General features: G+C 42.3%; 1 protein-coding gene across 3 annotated transcripts in view; it reads right to left on the bottom strand.

The window, feature by feature from the left end:
* The window catches only part of LOC114000625 (desmoplakin), a 39,095-nt gene extending 23,417 nt beyond the window's left edge, over positions 1 to 15,678 (bottom strand). The window contains exons 1-6 of one of the 3 annotated variants that reach the window (XM_027745070.2): positions 14,929 to 15,678; positions 6,068 to 6,170; positions 4,234 to 4,382; positions 3,715 to 3,889; positions 1,460 to 1,588; positions 264 to 314 (exon numbers count right to left, since the gene is read on the bottom strand). In XM_027745070.2, coding sequence (XP_027600871.1) covers positions 264 to 314; positions 1,460 to 1,588; positions 3,715 to 3,889; positions 4,234 to 4,382; positions 6,068 to 6,170; positions 14,929 to 15,128 — 807 coding nt within the window. In that variant the 5' untranslated portion in view covers positions 15,129 to 15,678. The remainder of the gene's footprint in view (positions 1 to 263; positions 315 to 1,459; positions 1,589 to 3,714; positions 3,890 to 4,233; positions 4,383 to 6,067; positions 6,171 to 14,928) is intronic. The other 2 variants (XM_027745071.2, XM_027745072.2) reach the window with 2 other exon arrangements.
* Between the last annotated feature and the right edge of the window lie 5,573 nt (positions 15,679 to 21,251).

Genomic DNA, 21,251 nt, shown 5'->3' with positions numbered 1-21,251 from the left:
TTCACCAGGTGCAAACTAGAAACTTCCTTGTGGGAGTAAGTCAATTATATACCAGGCAATAAATTAATCTCAAGTTCATGACTCAAAATGAATCGAGAAACTAAAAAGCAGTCAGTTTACTGCTGAATAGAATTATTTCAATAATTCTGTCACCCTGTCACTGTCAAAACCTGAAGTGTCCCTTCACTACCATGCCAGTGTTAATAAAGCAAAAAGCACCTTTGTCATAGAAGTTATCAGAAATGAACACATCTCATGCTCACCAGCAGGCCTTCATATTCTTCCTCCAGCTGATGAACCGCAGCCTTCTCCCGCTGAAACAGAGACAGGAAATACTTAGTGAGCTTTTCACAAGTTGTCTACTTGCTAATATTTCCTTTACAGTGTTAATATCACAATAACTGCAGGTGGTAACTTGCAAATGTCTACAACAGACATGGATGGATGTACCACTGGAGGACCACAGCAAGCATAAAACCAAGGCTCAGACAAACTTACTATCCTTAGGGATGCTTAGCATGTAAGCAAGTTTGCACATAACACCTGTAATACCAATGCAACTCTTGAAACTGGATTTCTTTCTGTACCAAATTCCTAGGCCAGCCAGTCCTGGAGCTAGCTTTGGAGATTATGAAGTACTATAAATTACAATGTGAACAGAAGGCCACAATTTTTATTCCCACTTTTATGGCTGATAACCTGCCCCGTCTTGGAACTGGTATTCCACAGGGCCAGACTATCACCTTTCCTATTTGAAACTGAAGGGAAAACGGAGTAATATCCCTTTTACTCTTCAGCTTGGTTGAGAAATCAGAGCTCCAGAACAGAGTGCCTTTTCTTTAGACTGAACTCTCTCCTCCTGATTTAGAGAAAAGATGAATGGAAATGAAATAAGCCTCCTCTCTCATCTCTGTAACTGCTGGGCTGATAGCAGAGGAAGGTAACTGCATTTTCAGTGACTTCTTTATTCCAATCACAAAATTCAGAGTGGAACAAAGTCTCAGAAGGGGAAAAAAATTAAAGAAATCAACACCTATGAAAAGCTTTAAGCTTAGCTCAGAATTTGTGCATGCTTCACAGAAAAAAAACCTGATGACTCAAGGCTGGATCTGAGCACCCACCTTATTCTTTCACTTTCTTGTTTAACACACCTAGACAGCAAGTGAGAATAATCATTCTTAGTCATTCTTCTCACGAAAAATGTTGCAATATTTATTTGCCAGCCTTAGTATGCAACAACAAAAAGTTAAATAGCTACTAAATTTTCATTTCAAAATCTGGGAAAAGAAGTGAAACACAAATTTATCATGAAATTACGGTTGAAAGTGGCAGCTACCATGACACCAGTGCTTTCTGAAGAGAGGATGAACTACTCAATATTCCTTCTTTGTAGTGGAACACCAGTAAAGCAAGGATATAAATCTAGACTAAGCAATATGTAAGGGATGTCAGTAATTACCAGATCTGTTTTGACTTTGTCCAAGTGCCAGCGATAGTCTCCAATGGCATTGTGAGTTCTCCTATGGTCTCCTATTTGTTGTTCAATGGATGCTGCATCAAACCCCCACTTCACTAGCTCCATTTCAGCCTAGGAGAAAGAAACAGTATTTGTACTTTCATTTCCAACATTACTACCTAAACTGGAGCATAAAGGAATGGAACTGAAGAAAACATGATTATGCAATAGAGAGTAAAACTGAACAAAGGAAAGTTCAGAATAGGAGGTGACAATTTCTTTAAATTGTCGTCACTTAAGCTCTGTGACCGGCTCCCAAAGCAGAAGAAACAAAGTAGGAAAAATATTTTTTTATAATTAGACTAGATGAAGCACACTCAGTAGTGTACTTTCATCTGTTTTCTTTGGATCAAACTATTCTTTTATGTTCTACAGTATAGTTACATTCTTATCACTCTGAAAACAAACTATGGCTTTATCAAACAATGCTGTTCATGCAATTCATGTGAAAATACCCAGTTAAGTTCTGTAGCCCAATACATTATATTTCCATTTTAATTTTGCTCATGTAAACTTCAGTAACTTGAGTTAAATCCAGTCAAACTAAATGAAAGAAAAAAAAACAGAAGATAAACTCAAATTATTATAAACATTTTGTTTGTCTTGCATCTTGCCAACATTTATTGTAGGGTGCCAAGCGAAAGTCTCTAGAAACAGCCTTGGAAAATGGTAATACTATTCATAATTACCAATCCAAAAACTGACTGCAGTTCTTTGTTTCATTTTTTCCAAATACTAACAGCCACTGAATTCACAATTCAGCTCCTCAAACTCCAGATCCTCCTTAATGCTGTAAAGACACACTACGACTCTGTCTGAATGCCTGTCTGTGCATGTGCACAGTCAAGAACCAGATATCTTTATCCTGGGTTGGGACTGAATTTGGAAGTTACCAGCCTGGAGTCAAATCTCTATGAGTCAATAGATGACAATAAAGCCAGAACGACACTCAAGCATGGGGGTTCAAAAGTAGTGTTGAAAATGATCCAAGAAACAAAACCATTTTTCATTCAGCCATTTACAAGTTACAGGACTTTGACCCTTCTGGTTATATTTGAACAATCTAAAGAGACTGTAGCAACAGTGGCAGTCATGGCTGGCTGCCAGTATGTGAACAAAGGCTGGATTTCACTGTGCTTTCTCTAATTCTGCATTGGAAATTTGACCAATCCTCCTCCCACCTGATCCTCCTGTCAGCAAACCATCCAGACAAAAAAAAGCAGAAAAACACCAGCAGAAAACCTCAGGTACTCAGAACTTTTTCCCACATCTCACCACATTACTAGGGGAAACATTATCCTAGTCTCAATGGGAGCATGTACTGGGATACAGCAAGGCATGGTGGAAAGAAGAGGCACGATGGCAAGCTCAAAACAGATTTTCCCAGTGAGCTAAATGCTTACGTGCCCCACTTCAGCTTTTCTGTAGGGACTGAAGAAGGGGGGGGAGAAAGAAACAGAGGGGGAGACAGAGAAATTCAGAGAGAGAGAGAGAGACGAAGTGAGGGAGAGAGGGAGAGAGGAGGAGCAGCACAAAAACAGACTGTGGGCTCTCAGTGTGTGTTTTCTACTCCAGGTTACACAAGCAGAAGCTATGCATAGGTAAATTTGTTCTGGGAATGCAACAGATAGTAACTTCAGCACTTTTGTGTGTATTTCAGCACTGACTTCTCCAAGTCAAGTCCCTGTGGCAATCACCTCTACCTTTTGGCTCCCACTGTGATAAAGACAGATAGAGGGGGAGAAAAATCGTAAAACACTGGATAATGGTTAAATCTGTGAAGATGGTCCTATCTGTGTAAAGGGTTAAAATAAATATGAATCAAAGGAAATCTGTGGAAGGAAGGAAGGAAGGAAGGAGGGAAAGATTGAGCACAATAATTTCTAACACAAATATTCCAATGCCTTTTGTTATGTTAACAGCTGTGTCCGATTTAGCTTTCAAATCTAACTTTCACAGTTTTTTTCTCTGCAAAAGAAGACCCCAAATTCATGTTTGTATTTCAGTGGAAATTCACTGTACATAAAATACTGGGGAGATGGGTGGCGGAGGGTAAGGAAGAGGAACTTGGAATAATATGCAAGCATTCATGAATACTTTTACTCTTCTACTGGCACCCAAAACATTACTACATATGAGGTGACATTCATTAACAACACCAAGTTTTAGCATTGTCTCTGGGTTTTGCATTGATTTACCTTCTGCTGCCTCATCCAGTTTAGACATTCACTTGTGACACGTTTTGTGTACTCATCCCAGCCTGAGCCACTTTGAGAGGAGAAGCAACCACCACCTTTGGAGCTGGCCCTCCTGGCACGGGGAACACTGATGGCTTTGTACAGGGCACGCATTTGCTCTTGAAGCTGAAGCAGCCTGAAAGTGAAGGAACCACTTAGTGTCTATGAGGAAAGCATGGAAACAATGTAATTTATCTCTCTTACTGGACCACCAGGTATTCAAAACAAAGTGCTGAAAGCAAAAGCTGTGGAAAAAAATGTACTAACTAAAATTTCATGGAGACAACTAAGGCGTGAACTTCCATCAGAAATACATTACTGCAAGGCCCTTCTCCATGTTAGCACACCCCCAGTTAGATGTAGTTCCACCTTATTGACTTCTGTCACATCCTGCAACATCACGGAAGGCAGGCACTTGAGATACCACAAACTTTTATCAGTTCACATTCCCACCCCCAACCTTTCCCTTTCAGACAATACCTCTTCTGATACATGTCACAGGGCTGGCCCATCTGCCTCATCTCTCTGATCAGCCCATCCAGGATATCCATTTGGTCATTTGCCTGTGCAAAACACTCTTCCAGATCTCTGTTCCCTCTAATCTGGACACCATCCCCATATTTCAATTCCTAAAACAAAAACAAACAAACAAAAACAATTTTTTTAAAAAAATGGGTGATTAAATTAAATATTCATCTTGGATATCTTAAAAGAGATGTTATGAGGACTGATTATTTTTGAAGCATGATAAGTTTCAACTACCAGGTCTCTGATTGCCAATTTTAACTGACAGAAGGCCAACTAACTAAGGAGCTGCAGTTGCTGGAAAGTCCTTATTAAAATAAAATATGAAAATTATTAAAATGTAGTATCAACCAAAACTTTCCATAAAGAACAGCACATCTTGACTAATGCTTACTTCAGTGGAGCTAAGGCTTCACACAGTGTGCTAAGTTTTTAAGACACTATGCTTTTGTGTTTAGAAGATGAGAAGCAAACACTGTCCTTGTGGGAGCTGGCAGATATTGTTCCTGATTTTTCACAAGTTACCCTGAGATTCTAAGAATTCCCCCTCCTACAAAAACGCAGGTTGCACCCTGTCTGCCTGGCTCCAGCTCCATGCCCCATCACATTTGCATCCCACCTTATCACCCAAAAACTAGGCAAATTCTCCATGCACCCTCTCAGTCCAGTGGACCAGCATGGTCGTGGTGTTTCAGTCAGGAAGACACTGCTTTTTGACCTCACCCCACACTGACACAGCCATGCTGAACAAAACATAATCCATCTGATTTTGCAAATAAAAAATATTATGGATCTCATTACTTTGTCCCTTAGAAAGAAAAGAAAGAAACAAAGTAAGCAATGCATGTTGTGGCACCAAGCTGGAACTAAACATGTCTTTCTTTTAACTTCACTGGAATAATATTAATCCTTAGCAAAAGACAGTATTTACTCTGGCATTGATTTTTATATAAATGTGCTCTCATGTCCTGTATCTCTGAAAAGGAAATGAACTGCTAACCACAGAGTTCATTCCTGAAAGAATTTACTGCCTGCAGAGGGTCCAAAAGTGTGCATTAAACTACATTTACTGCCAGAACTGTGAAGGGGTTTCACGTCTCAGTGGCCTCAGCAGCAGGGTGCACTCGTCACCCTGCATTTCCTCTGACTTCAGTAGGAATAGAGGACATCCCATGTTTGCCAGGACTGAATCTAGCATCAATGAGTAACCCACTCAGAGGCACTATGGGTTTGTACCAGGTTACTGTACTGTAAAGATCATCTGTATGCATTTCAGCTAAAACAGTCAAGAATATTTTAATCTAGTTTCACATACTTCTTTATGAATCATCTGGAAAAATAAAATAAAGATAATGAAGGTATTTCCTATGGTGATTCAGGTTCATTATGGCCCAGCAAATGATGACAATATTCTACAGGACACACTGAAAGAGTGTAAGTAGTCATAATATTAGCAACAGCTCTTTACACTGACAGTGGTCCTAACCTAAAACTGAAAAACAAGATGCACTACAATCTGTTTGAGGATAGGTTTGGTTTTTTTAAAAATCAAGAAGTCCCCCTTTTCTTAACCAGATGCATTTCAATCAGTTTTACTGAACAGAGTACAGAGGGAAGAAAGAGATCCACGAAGGAGGTATGCCATTACACTTGCAGTTGCCTCACACAAACAGCTGAAAGGGGAGAAAGGAGATGAAGCAGCAGAGCCTGTGGGTCCAGATAACAACACAGCATTCACTCCCTGTAATATTCATGATCACGTTTGATAAGAACAACAAGAAGCACTCACGGGTTGTACTATAAGCTCAGCTCGCATCAGGCAATCCGAACAGTTTTGCAAAAGCTCCTGGATGGTGTTCTGGCGTCTGGACACTGTACAGGTCCCATTCTGACTGTTGTGGGGGAGAAGAAGATGAAGTAAATACAGAGGAATCACATATTTTGAAGAAATACAAGAAACGCAAATTTGGAACAGTTAAGGGAAGTTACATGGAATAATCCACCTCATTTAGGTTCACAGAGACACAAACACATTATCTAGCCCTCCTGCAGAGCCACTTTATAATTCTGCAACAGCTGGCATGGACTGACTTTGTCACAGGATAGAGTAGAACATGGAAACTGGCATGCCAGAAAGGAGAAAATTTTTCTTCCAGCACAGGTATTTGTAGTTTTGATAGACAAAACTTTGGCAGCTTTACAGTGGGAATGAATTATTCACAATCTTTGTTAAAGTCAATACCTAGAGCATAGAGTTGTGTGATGTAATTGTACATGTTATCACACCAGCCATCAAAAGTCAGGGCATAAAAGGAAAGCAGGATCCTTGGCTACACAAGCAAGTCCATTCAAGCATATGAAGGGCCTTTTTACCAGCAGAAATGCGCAAAGCTAGTGCAGTGTCTTAAGAAGGAATTGCAAAGATGCTCAAGCTATTACAAAAATAGCTGTAGGGCCTGGAGTTAGAGTACATGCTTTCTTACAGATACATAAAGTGTGAGTTTGGAGGTTCCAAGTAAAATTCCAGCACTGAAAACACTAGTGGGGGGAAAAGCCAAGGCAGGTAAGGGGGTTGTTATTGTTGTCTTGCACATAATCTACTGCGTCCATACTGCCAGAAGGTTTCTGGGATTCAGCCACCAAAATGAGCCACTGTTAGCTGAACAGGGGTGAGGTGCTTCAAGTGAGGAACCATTCCTTGCTGATGGGATCAGACCTCTCAAGCAAGCTCAGGCGTCTCCCAAACCCAAAACCACTACTAACAGATGGTAAGAAACTAAGGTTCTTCCAAGCCCTGCCTAGTTTTTCAACTCCTGTGCTCACAGTAGATAACTTTTTCCATTACAAATCACTGAAGAGCCCAACATTCCATACAACACTCATGTCAAAAAGACCATCGGTGAGAACCTGTCCAACTCGGCGTCAGCAAGAAATCTGGATTCTATAGAGATCTTTCCACTGACTTCAACAGACTGACCATCCTTGACAAGAAGAATTGTGACAATGTAAAAAACTCAGCAGAACTGTCCTTGGGAAAATCACTGCAGTGCTGAGAAACATTCAACAGGGTAATTTGAAGAGCTCTCTGCAGCATGTGCAGCTGGGGCATCAGCAGCATTCTGTTCTATCAGCTCGTCTCGAACAAATGGAAAAGGTTTGCCCAACTTTTCAGCAGCTTCCCCCAATACCAGTGAACAGACCCTCAAAAATGTAGAGACAAGACTGGAGAATCACTGGATGACATAAAACAAGCCGTACATGTGCAGCCCCCTGCTTGTACTGTGACCCTTTGACTGCATAAACGCTGCGCCCCAGTGTGCTATGCATCACTGTGTACCTTGGAAACAGCTTAGAGAAAACAATTATGAAAAATTACATACGGGTCTGATTTTGTGCCAGGCTTTCCATCAGTTTCCTTTTCTAAATCATTCCTTCTCCTTAGGCATCACTGTTGTGTTTAGATCTAGAAGTATGTGACTGCACTTGAAATTTACATTTAATTACACCCACAATTATTCTCATGAATGAAACATAAAAAGAGAGAGGAACCTTCCAAGCAATTTTCTCTTTTTAGAACATCAGAAGAGTATTTTTTCTTCAATCCCTTTTTCAATCATGTCCTGGCAGCTACAAGTGCCAAATATTCATTAAAGCCAAAAGAACTATAGATGGTGGCCAGACTTACACTTTAATAAATTAGTATATCTCCACTGGCTTCAGTTATCTTCACTGACCTCAAAGGCATTGCTCTGCTTTACCATGAGAGGAGGTCTAAACAATGGCTATCATAGTTAAAGTGGTAAAAAGTTGTGAAGAAAAGCTATTTTCAAATAAACTACTAAAACAAATTAAAATATAGAAGTAGAATTATAAGTATTTTGTGTTCTTCCCAGTGATGCTTGAATACCACATCCAGAATTATTGTCCAAATAATAAAATGTTGGAAAAATTAAGATGGTTTAATATAGATGCACAAAACTCTTCCCAAAGCAGGAGCAGATGCCTCAAAGTAGGAGGCTTAAGCACACCCTAATTAGAGCTTCAAAAAAAGATCTACAAGTTGCTTGTTTACAGTTCACAGGGACCTTCACAAGGAGAAAGCAGCACATATTTAAGGTTCTCCAAACCAGTAGACAAAGATATAACCAAAATAATGGCAAAAGTTGGAGTTATACACATTGAAACCAGGAAAGAGCACACATTTTATCAATGCTGCTTTTAATACCCTGGATGTTAGTTTTGTTGTTAAAAAACTAACTAGGTTTTGCTAGTTAAAATACAGAGATCAACCCTACAATAATGGGTAAAAAGGTAGTGGCCTGTTAGAGGCACTGGCTTTCAAATCTGTCAAAGGACCAAATGGAGCTAAATGGGTTTACAGGTCACACCCAGAGACAGCAGATGCCACTATAGGAGATGATGTTTGACAGCACAGCTCCACCAAGTCAACAGGACTTCTTCAAATCTGAAGAAGATTTAGCTGTTCAAATATACTCAAGGGCATAAATCAATATCTGAATTTAAAAATCAAAATACTTAGCAATACAATACCTCAACATATACAGGTTGACATATCAGATGGCACTAGCACAATGTCATATAAGCTCATATTCAATACTTTTCACCCTGTGACAAATATTTCATTATTAGTTTCAAAGGCCCTCAGTATAACACCTCTTAATGAACCCAACAGGCCTCTAATGTGGATGAGTAGATCAAAGGAGAAACTCCAATGCAGAACAGTACGATACCCAACCTTGAGGCAGTAGCAAACAGACAGCCAAAGGAAAACCATTTCCAACATAAAAAATACTGGACCAAAGAAACTGAGGTAAACCCTGAACATGCTGGATGGCATCATAACATGGTACAAAGTATAAAGCTGGATTTTTAGAGTAAAACCATGTAACATACATGCTATATAAAAATATATTTATGTCCCTCAGGAAGACGTAGGATCCCAGCAATTCTCACAGAACACAGACTTAGTGGATTACTTTACACGGTATTTTGTCAGTGTCTTTCTTGCTTTGTCTGATTTTTTTTACATAAAACTGAATGAGTTTAAAGTAATGTTTGGTCATTGCAACAACTATGCTATGACATACTATTGCTGCTATGGCAATTTGATCTAACTCTGACAGCATTTAAAGCTTGAACCTATGAATAGGATCCTGCTGTATCAGACACTGTAGGCACACCATGCAGTGAAAATATGGACAGATTTTTCATTTGGCTTACTGCACCCCTGTAAATACAGCGTTATCAACCATTCCAGCAGAATGAGAAAGAATTGGAGGTTGGTCTTTTAGCAGGACTCATAACAAAAGAGTGCAGAGTCTCTCCTACTAATAAATATATACATTGCAATAATCTATTTGCTGTGCTCCTTTGGTTCTGTAAACGCTGCAGAACAGTGCTGAGTGAAACAGCCCAGGCTGCTTCAGACCGCAACTACCTTTTTGTCCCTACAACTTAACATTTTAGACTACCACATTTATTTGGAAGGCAACTCATGAATTTCAAAAATATACTATTAAGCAGAATTCTTTATTAAAATAACTTAGTCTTAATAGTCACTAACTATTAAAGGAACAAAGGAAAACAAAAAAGGGGATAGCTTCTTTATTTTAAAATTATGAAAACACTTCAAAACACAGATGAATTGCTTTTATTTGGGATCTTAAAATGTAGCCCTCTCTCTCTCTACCCTAGGAAAGGCATAGCACCTTCATGTTGTCACTGTACGGGAGTCGCCTTGTTCCGTGCATGTCAAGGCAGAACACATTGCTCCCTTGTTATACTATGCTCCTGCTCTCCCAGAGAAATGAGAGGACAGCCCAACTTATGCTGACACTGGGATTTGGGCAGGACAGTAGCTCAGCAACACCTCTCTGCTGGAATATAGCCCATCGGAGCTAAACTCAGCCGTAACTTGAATTGAATTGAATTGAATCTTCTATTTCTGAACTTGGATTGTGTTTAACTGTTGAGCAGTACCAGTGATCCTCACAAGACCCCCAGTTGTACCAAAACAAGAAACCTGCTTTCAAGGCCATATAATGAGTTATGAGACAGACACAGCAAACCCAGTGGTGCTCCCATCACTGGAACACAGCGGGGCTGAGTACTGCTGCCACTGACTTATTCAAGCAGTGAAAAAGTTTCCTAAGTGATATATTTTGAATAAATCAAATATCTTCTCTAAACACTCAGCTTGCACCCACATAGGCCCAGTATAGGAGCTGATGTCATTACTGCAGAAACCGAGGAGCAAGGAAGAAAGTCGGCTACCTTCTGCTTTCTCATTTGCCTCCTGCTGCTGAAGACCTGCACACTCCCAGCAAAAACGACTGCAATGTGGAGGCTGCTCTGGTTTCTGCCTTTGTTAGTACACATGAAGAGGCCACCGGGTTATCTAGGGAGGGCAGGGGAGTACGATTAGTGTCTAGAGAAGCAGGGTGGAGGAGACACAGAAGCACATCCAGCTGTACTGAGGGGCCTTCCAGCAGCTTCACAGTTCCTTAAAGCTTTGGAAATACAAAGAGGATGATCTTGTCTAGAAGATACTACTTGAAACAAATTAGAATAATCCTTGTTACATTTTCTGATTCCTCCACAAAACTTTTAGCCTTTTTTTAATTCATTCTAAAAGTGAAGGAAGCTTTAGAAAAAAAGTCTTTGAACAGAACCAGAGTATTGAGTGATTCTCATAAACTCAGTGAGAGCAAAAAAACAGCACTTCTTTTTCTTCACACTTCCCCCCTCCACACAAACTTGTTTGAACAAGCATTAGATTCATCAAGGGATTACCTGGTATGCCCAGAGTAGTCAAGTCAGAGGAAAAACCTGACCTGGAATCTCCATTCCCAGCACACAGCCTGCACATACCACTGGATTAAACCACCACCCACACGCCACCACCTGCCAGTTGGGTGTGGATGCCCCAGAAAATGCACTGGCATATGCTGGCTAAAGGTGGTGAATCACAATATCCATAACAATACAAAGCAAAATTAAAATATTATAACCCAGCTTTCCCCCTCTCACCTAACAGAAGTTGAATACAAGTGTCAAATCATCAAGAGTTTCATAACTGGGTTCTCCTCACATGTCTCTGGTCTAACTAGGACCACTTTTGGCACACCATGGCCTCGCCAAACTAGTCCCATCTGCCAAGTATGCACATAGACTAAGGCATGATGGCAGGAAATCTCAAAAGACATCTGCATCTGGCACAATCAGGCTCTAAATACCTTTAGAAATGTGCAAAAATTTAGGAGTCACTAGTGAATTATTGAATTATTAAGACTCCTAAGGCTTAGTGCCCTCATGGCACGCAGGGTTTCACAAGGGATCCTGCCACACCTATTCACAGAAAATCCTCATGCTTTTTCCCACTGGTATGAATCACCGGGAGCAACAGAACTGTTCTAAAGGCCGCACCTGCCCAGTGCAGCAGGCTGCAGACGTGCTGCCTCTCCCACCACCAGCTCTGGGAGAGAGAGGTGGTGCCAAGTGCTGGGTCTAGCCTTGACCACGGAAATACACCTCTGCTGGAGAGTAGACGCTCAAAACGCAACAAACCTGCTTTGCCAGACAGAGGCTTTCACACCTGCAAAGGTACCAACCTTCAAGTCTCACACATGTACCTACAGAACAGTGGGTTGGGACTTTCTCCTCATGGCGTGGTACTATCACCAGCTGTCAAAGAAACCCATTTCTCTGCCAGCCAGAGCACAGCCGCAGGCTCTGCCAGCATGGCAGGTATTCGGCAGCAATTCAGACACATTCCTCCCTCTCTGTCTGAGGAGCTCAAAGGGGAAGTTACCATGCCAGCTCTACCACCACTCAGCTTAGTCAGGACTCTTCAGATCCCTGTGAGACTGATGAGAAGGGCAAAAATGTGGCTTTGAGTCAGTTTCCTCCAAGTTTACTTTGTCTGTCAGTTCCTGAAAGTAATGTCAGGGCACGGGATATGAATTTCTAACTCCTTTTAACTTGAAGCACAGAAGTTAAGTTAATCCTTAAGTAGAATTGTGTAAATTAAATTATGTTCATATCATTCAGTGACCATGAATCCTACGCTATTTTTTTCCATAACCTCAGCAATGACAAATAAAACTGCACAACTTTGCATTTTTTTCCTTTCTCTCATAGTTTATCAGATTTTCTATCTCCGTAGCAAAGACATTGATAAATATTTTTCTGATGAATTGGCAGTTTAGCAGCATGTGACTCACTGTCAAGCTGAGTATCTGTACTCTGGGCCAAGCTCATCCTGAGTTCCCAAGCCAGAAGAAACCGGGAATGTTGTAAAAGCACCTTGCTGAGCCCTAAGGGTAGGGAGAGTCTCATATTGCTCTGTGAGTAATGTAATACTCAGCACAGACTTGTTTGGCAGAATACGCCCCAAAACTTACAAGACTAGACCCTACCTTGAATCCTTCTGCATTTAAAAATTAGGGTAGAGTGGTCTTCCCCGTTGGAAAAAGAAGCCTCAGTTTTCTGAGTTCAGTAGATACCACTAAACTTTGGCACTGCAGACGTCTGGCTAAATGCAATTATTCAAAACAATTCCACAGATGATGGCCCTGATCCTGATAGCACAACATACAGGATTTAGTGGATTTTCGGCACAAAACACATGTGCAAAATCAGGCATAACTGCCTTTTTTCATTAACTGGCAACAAACCCCACGTTTTGTATTTTGGGACACATTTTAACTCAGATGAGCACCGACTAAAAATAAACCTATGCAACCTCCTTGTCAGAAATGGTTGCCCAAAAAGGAGATATTCGTATTACGTTATAAAGAGTAAATGAAAGGTTGTTAACCTTTTGGTCAAGTCTGTCCTTTCCACTCTTGCTACACCACCATTGAACACTACAGAAAGAAAAGCCTAACAAGCTATAGACTGGTTAAAAATATGTAACAAAAGCCAAAGAATAATAAATTAAAGGAAGGTATTCTTCCTCTAGCACAAGTCAGGAGTGATGGAGAAGACACTCTAGTGCGCCAAAGTGTGAAAAAAGAGAATGGCCAGGAAGTAAAACGCACTGCCATTCATTTTTCATGCTTTGCTTGTGTCTTGTAACAGTAAAGGTATTTGCCATGAAGCACCATCAGGAAAACAAATCCTCACAAATGCAAGGCAGCAACAGCGTTTGGAGTCCTAGTATATGTACTCTCCAATAGTAAAGTACTGAATTGTTCTAATTATATAGAAATAAATAGGTATTCTCATACTACTGTATTGGTAACTAGATGTGCTCTAGCTGCAATTCATCGTAACTAACTTACCTGCACATACACCAAACCGAAAGTCAGACAAAGAACAAAAACTAAGAACCACGCAAAGTAATAAACAAAAAATACATAGAATGCAAGTTTTGTCATTCATTCAGTGGTTCTCTAGCAACAGGTCTGACATACCTAAGCAGAGCACTCTGTGCTCTCTAGGATAATCATAATTCTCTACAGCCACTTATAGATTTTGCTTGATATAAAAAAGCCTGCTTGTTCTCACCTGCTGTTTATTATTTACTATGCATGTTTAATTCTTGTCCTTCTGCAATCTTATTACATACTATTCATAAAATCAGGCCTTAAATTCTAACACAAAATACAAGTCAGTGCTTCTGCATCAATTCCTAAATCAGTGGCATCAATAATTAGACCAACAGGTTTAATAGGGCCTTTCCATGCATAAAAACCTGTAATCACAAGCAGCGTTTTGTATAGGTGCTGTATCATAAAACTGCTCTTTCCTTCAGTGACTGTAACTGCTGCCTGCTTTTCACTCCTGTGAACTCCCAGCCAAGGAGATTAAAGGAGAAGTCTTCATGACCACTGCACTTATTTTTCCTACATTCACAGGACCACTCTGGTCCAAAAAGTCCTTGCCAGACGTGACATGCACAGACTGCAGGTACAGCTGCATCCACAAGTGCAGGCGTTCTCCAAGCCAGGATTCACAGCCGGCACCCTGCCTACAAGAGCTTGACTGTGCCTGCAGCAACAGGGTAAGTAGAAAGTTAAAAAGGTGGAGGGGAGGAAAGCAGACCGAGGTTGCTTGTTACACATCTCTGCTCCCTGGCACTAAATGTCAGGGATCGCCTTATAAAATATCATGACTTAAAACTCCCAAGCCCTAAACAAGCTAGAAACAAACTCGAAAATGAACAAGAGAACAATTCCCACTAGTTAAAATAGTTTTATAGTCTTAGTTATTGCAACTACTGGGGAGCGCAGAGCCTGGGTGTATGGGGTATAAAGCAATTCACCTCAGTACAGCTTTGTTTTACGTCACCAAGCAAAGCCAAGGTTTATCAGCAGAGAACTGATAATAGAGCCAGCACGGACCCTCTTACAGACTGAGTGCAAAGGGAAGACATTGCTTTTTGTTCCTGTTACTCTCTTCAAGGAGAGTCACCACCAAAAGTGTTTTGTTTGTGTTCTTATAAGTAAGTTCTTCGCTTGCGTTTAAATGCCTTTTAGAAGTAAAAAAGACTCCTCAGGGAGGAAGAGAAAAAAGAGACTTGCAAGCTTGCACACCTAGGAAATCAAACCGCAAGCAGTCTCACGGCAGCTCCCCGAAGGCGGCCCCGATCCAGTGGGGCCGAGGGTCGGCTGGACCCGCACCTACCCGTATCCGTCGGAGGCGTAGTCCCCGCCGTAGGTCTTCTGGTAGTAGTAGGTCTTGTGGGTGTGGGTGCCGCCGCCGCCGCCGCCGCCGCCCCCCACCACATGGGAGCTCATCTCGTAGCGCAGGTCGGTGCCCGACTCTGCCCGCGCCATCCGGCCCAGGGTGTTGATGCGCGGGTGCGACCCGCCGTTGATGCTCATGGCAGCGGGGGAGCCGCCCGGGGCGAGAGGGGCCGAGGGGCAAAGCCACGGAGAGATTGACCCAGACCCGACGGGGGGAAAGGCATTCACCGCCGGGAGCGCCCGCCGCGGTGCCGCCGCTCCCTCGCAGTCCACCGAGGGCCGGGGAAGGGCCGAGAAGAGCCGGGGATCGGGACGGCCCACAGGTGAGGGCTGGGCAGGGGCGCCGCGAAGCGCTGTGCGGTGCCGGGCGGCCGGCGGAGGCTGCTTGGCGACGGCGGCAAGAGCGGAGGTCCCGTCTCGTCCCCTCCCCGCCGGCAGAGGAAAGGCGAGGCCACACCTTTCGTGGAGGTTTTAAGCGGCGCCCCTGGGCGTGGGGCCACCGCCTCGCCTGCGTCCTCCGCGCCTCCTCGGCGGCTGCCTCGGGATTCTCCGCGGCCTCGGCCCCCGCCCCGCCGCGCCCGGCGGTGCTGTCGCTCCCCGGTGGCCGCCCGGGCAGCGCACGGCCTCTCTCACCGTCACACCGGTGTGTCCACCTTCCTCGGTGCCTGTGCTGCCCTCGTGAGTTGCCAGTGGAGGTTGAAGCCCATTGGAAACTCCCTCCCTCCCTGTACCGTAACTACTGACTTGCCCTTGCCCTATGGCTGTGGCCGAGGCCCCGGGGCATGGGGCAGCTCGCCCGAGGACCGGGGGCGCTGCGGGGCGGATGGACGGGTCCGGGATGCCCTCGGCACCAAACACCCTTGTGCCACTCCGGAGAGCAACCGGCACCGGACAAGGCAGCGCAGGTTAAATCGGCACCATTACGTCCAGGATGGGTCTGGTCCTCTGGCAGCTGCTCCCTCCCCTTCGCATCACAGGGTGTTGATGCTCGTTGGGAAAAAAACGTGCGTGTTTCATCAGTTCCGAAATACACAGGGTCCCAAATTCAGGAGGGCTTTGGGCACTTCGAGCCCAGTGCATTTCTGAAATGGCACTGAAACTTGTGCACCAGCACATGAAATGTTGGAGTAGTGCTATGCGCTGACTGCATTTGTGCAGGAGAAAGAGGATGTTCAGAAACGGGCATTCAAACCGACTTTTCCCCTCGGTTTTTCGTTTTGCCTGTCTTCTGGTGTCTGAAAGTTATGCTTCACTCTTAAAAAAGTATAAAATAAGCCAGATCCTAGGAGACAGAGACAAAGTCATTTTAACACATTTGTGCGTATACAGGGTGTCTGGAAAGGCAGTTTGCTGTAGGATGTCCAGCAGTGCCTTTGTTACCAGCTGTTGACCACTGGGTTAGTCTCAAGGATTGACTGGGAACTATATCTTAACTACTCTCAGTGGCACTGCCTGAGCTGGTCTGGCTACTTGTCCATGGTGTTAGAAAACAAGGATGAACAGGTTTTAAGAAGTAGCAGTCACTCATGAATAACCTTGTCAAGCTTTTCTGAAATAATCCTGAGGCTTTCATCCCAACATGCAGTACAGGAGCCAGCCATATCAGTCACCTGATGCTCTGCAACAACATATGTGTTGGAAGTTTTTTAAACTTGTGTGAGATCACCAGCAGCCCACACCATGCATAAGTTCTTGGGCCTGTGTATGTTTTTTCTGCACTGATTATTTTCCTGGTATTTTAAATCCAAGCGATAGGCCACGAGACAGTAGGTAACAACTACATAAACGTACCAAAGGACAAGACTTTCTAAATTATTCAAGAGAAAACCAAACAAGAGCAGTTCTCCCCAAAACACTGAAACTGCTGGGACTCTGTGAGAGCACCACTGTACAGGTTACGTGAGAACCTGACCTGCTGCTGGAGGTGATGGGCAAAGTGTAGCGTAGTGGAGACATAAGAGCTCCTCCAGGCAAACATGGGGTTGCTTGGCCCTGAAAGGCATCCTGATGGCACCGCCTGGAGTTGTACAGAATGCTACAGAGAGGCAGAATGCAAGTTGGCTATTATATGTGAAGTCATACGCTGACTTCTATATTGTAATATATGTGCAGTATTATATATAACGTGAATCATTATATATGAGTGCATATATATATACACACATACATATAGATTGTGTATATATGTGGATTTGGGATGCTGTTTTGAATACAGATTACATCTGCACAATTTGATTATTTGACATTACATTTCAAAGTCATCAGGGAGCAGAATACAAAAACAGTCAGGATGAGTAAGAAAAACAAATACAGAGGTTTAATGTTGTAAAGAGGGAAGAAAAAAAGGTAGAAAACAGATATGGAATAGGAAAGAAATGCAGAATGAAGGAAACTTTAACTTTGTGCCTTGATACTCCACTCCAAACTTTCTGAAACGTAAATACAAATCTCTATATATACACCAGTGTATATAGAAGTCAGATTTTGTGAGTGGTGGTGTATCAAGCCAGGTATTTGTATTTAGACATACAAGCACAAGGCTTTTTTTTTTTTCAGCAAATGCTGTATAAAGCTGTCCTTTTGTATTTATGTGTATTTAGAAATCCAAACATATTACGCTGATTTGAGGTTCTTGCTGAGTTTTAGCACCACCTCCAGTCAGCCCCACCTTTCAGCTTGGACTGGTGTGCCAGCTCAGTGAGACATGCCATTATCTGTGATAGAGACAGCATGTGTGTGATACACCCAGAGGCCTGGATGACTCACTGTTACCTGGACACAGAAAAGTGTACTTAAATAGAAAGTGGATTTTGGTGGTCCTTCGTGCACAATTAGCTCCACCGAAATATAGAGGAGAAGATAAGACTGAACTGATACTGAAAACAGCATAGTGCTCCTATCTGAAGTGTTTTCATACATAGAGAAATTAAAGAAATAAATATAAATAATTAAATTTGCTGAAACAGTCGTTATTTCCTGGGTGCTTACCCTAGGTGGATTCAGTTTTCTTGAAGCAGAGCCAAGTCACATAGATATTATTTAAAATTCATCCAAATGCATGAAAATATCAGTGTCATAACTGGATGATCTCGCTTAAATCTTTCTCCATTATTTCTGGAAAGATCCAGTCCTGAGATACCTAAGGCCACATCCTAAATTCCCTGATTTTCTTTGACATCAAAGAGTTTTTGAGTGCAAATGTCCAGGAAACTGCAAGCTGCAGTTTCTTAGCATAAGGTATCCCTCCCCATGGCAGTGAGGTTGGAACTAGCTGATCTTTAAGGTCCCTTCCAACCCAAACCAGGCCATGATTGTATGATTTTCCTCCCAAGGAAGGAGAGAATGAAATGTAGTCATTTTGAGTTTCTAGTTCATCTCCCTTAACAGAGTTCTGTCTCCTAAGGTAAGGATCTATTAAAATTGTGTGGGTCTTAGGAGACCCTCTTTAAGTAAGTTAGTCTAGAGGACATGTAATATTCCCTCAGGCACCTTAATCCAAGCTAGAGCCAAGGTCTGTGCTGTAGCCACGTTTCCTAACTTGCCTCCCTTAGAATTGCAGAGACCATGAAGATATTAGGAGAAAGCAGTTTCAAAGAGGCAAAGTGTCTGCACCTGACAACTGCTTTAGTAAACAGAGAGAAGCTCCTTTATACATAATACTAATGCTTGGCACATCTCTTTAGTTTTCATAAAAGGCTCCTTCCCAACCATAAATGGTGTACCCAAAAGCTCTATTTTAGGCTTAGGCTGCTGGACAGTGGGTCTTTAACTATTCAGGACACTACCTGAGCTGAACTTAACACATTGTGTTGGTCCCTATCTACATTAGGGAAACATCTATATTTTATCTTAAGAACTGAATTCCCAAGGGCACATTGAAATTCCCCTCAATGGCTTGCTAATTCATAGCTTTTGACAGTAGTTGCCAGCCCCTCCTATTTCACATATCCTATTCTGAGCTTATTTAATGGCATCTTCTATTTAATGCTCTCCTTTCCTGGACAGGAACCAAATAAATTTAAAATAGCTGAAACATATCAATAATCAGTGACATCTGACATTCAAAGTAAAAATCTGAGTATGACTTGGTAATTGATTTCCATTATTGTAGCTTGTGAAAAAACAGGTCTGGCCTTCCAAACAGATCAAATCATCCAGGTGAAACAGCATGTGACTCCTGTATTCCTAACTCCTACAGTTTTGGGCAGTAAGGACAAGTTTGCACGTGCAAGTCACTAATCCAGCTATGTATCTCTGCAAGGTGCTTGCTATGCACCAGCACTCCTGTGCAAGGGCTGCCTGGGAAGCAACAGCTTAGGCTGAGTGGCAGCAGTCACAAAGTCCATGTTTGTGATGATGTGAATGCCAGTCCTGGGAATTTCCACTTCCTCACTTCACTCAGCAGAACTCTCCAAAGAAAATTGACAGTTAACACTTCCGAATCCACAGTCTGAGCTCTTCTATGCATATGAGGAGAGGCTGGTGCCAGTAGGAATACCTCTATAACAACTGCAGACATGGTCTGAAGTGTCATTAATAACAAACTGAGAGGGCTCAGACATCTTATTCAGCTGTATCCCTGTTATGGGAAAGATATATCTTAAATGCACTCAAATGGTGCCTAATTATGGGTAGATTTAGAGTGCCCTGCAGCAAAACCCACTTTAAAATGCAGATATGCCACAGGGAGTGTTTGGAGGGTTTGGAGAGGGTAGGGAATGACCGATACAAGGTGCTCACTGTGAGCCTGTGTCAAGTCATAGTCAAGCCCAGAACTGCCTGCCAAGAGCTGCCGTTTGCAGGTCCCTGGATACCCACTACACTCATTTCAGACAGTCCCTGGAATATTATGATCTCAGTCGTTAGCAGGGTTAAAAAAAAAAAAGTCTTTGAATTCATCAGGAGGGAATGCATCTTAAGACCGCACAATTCCTTCTGTACCATGCAAAAGTAGAGGGTGTGGTAAGGGATGTGTCAGCCTTGTCAAACCTGACTGACTACTCAGACAAAAAGTTTCAGGATGCCTCACTGTTGCGCTTCAGGTGGAGGAGACCAACATGTGACATTCTTTTCCCAGCATGGTCCCACAGAGCATGCACACAATATTTCTACACAGCTCTTGATTTTGTATTGCTGCAAGTATAGCACCCCAACAGTGACAGTACAAGGTCAAATATTTAATGTTACATTATTTTGGTTCCTTTAAAGGCTTTCTTCAGCATTCTGTTTCATCAACACATGGTGACACTTGCTGGAGCTTGAGAAGTTAACATATAGCAAGATATTTTATAGTGCTGAGAGCAATACAGAGCAATTTCTGACAAGCTATTCTTTAGTAGTGGGACAAAAATCTTTTCAGCCACATGACACATATGCAAAATGTATTCATTTGTGAGGATGAATTATTTTAATAAAACACAATCATTCATGTTAGATACCACAGAGCTGCTCAGCCGCATGCACTGCAAGGTGAGAAGTGGGACAGCGAAAGCTCTCAAGGGATCTTTACACTTGCTTCACACTGAGGCTGCTCTAATTTACACCTAGGTGTCTTCAAACCCAAGGGGATAAGGAGCACCATGATTTCATTGACTCCTTCTTGGAAATGGGAGTGAAGGGTCAAATGGGAGCTGCTACAGTAGCCCTGTAGACATCCAGGGTTCCCTCTCATTAGAGTGAATATTCCATTATCAAGGTTGCACATCGTAACAGATATTTGTCATCCCAACATGTCAAATAACTGGGTTATGGCACTGGCCTGGGGCATTGATAGCCTTATTAAAATGTTACCATCATAATTAAACATACCCTGTAACTTGTAAGAGGGAATACTAGATCAGAGCAGTTATAAAGGTTCCAAGTATCTTTACCAACTTAATGGAGAATGGTGGGACTCTAAAAACAGATTTTCATGCACATCTCCCCTGTGCTCAACTTTTATGGTGTATAACAAGCTGTGGAGGAAAATGGAGAATTAGATCTAATATATAAAAAAGAATGCCAAATAACTCACTTTGCATTCATTTTTGCAAGCAGACCTGTCGTTTCATGTTCAATTTGTGGGTCATACCACAACTACTTTGATAACAACTAGGGAAAATAAAGATTCAGTTCTTTACTGTGCCAGAAGCTCTGCTTCTCACAGCTGAGGAGTGGAGGTGTCATCCTTATAGGAATATTTTGTTCTCCAGAACCTCAAGGCTATGGAGGTCAATTTACCTTCTGGTAGAATTGGAAACCTCCTCACCAAGATACCTGCTG

Source organism: Pipra filicauda, unplaced genomic scaffold (assembly GCF_003945595.2).
Source record: "Pipra filicauda isolate LSUMZ 115617 unplaced genomic scaffold, ASM394559v2 scaffold101_size5749837_pilon, whole genome shotgun sequence".
NCBI classification, from domain to species: domain Eukaryota; kingdom Metazoa; phylum Chordata; class Aves; order Passeriformes; family Pipridae; genus Pipra; species Pipra filicauda.
The sequence above is the reverse complement of the archived record's forward strand: the minus strand, read 5'-3'. Positions and strand labels throughout refer to the sequence as shown.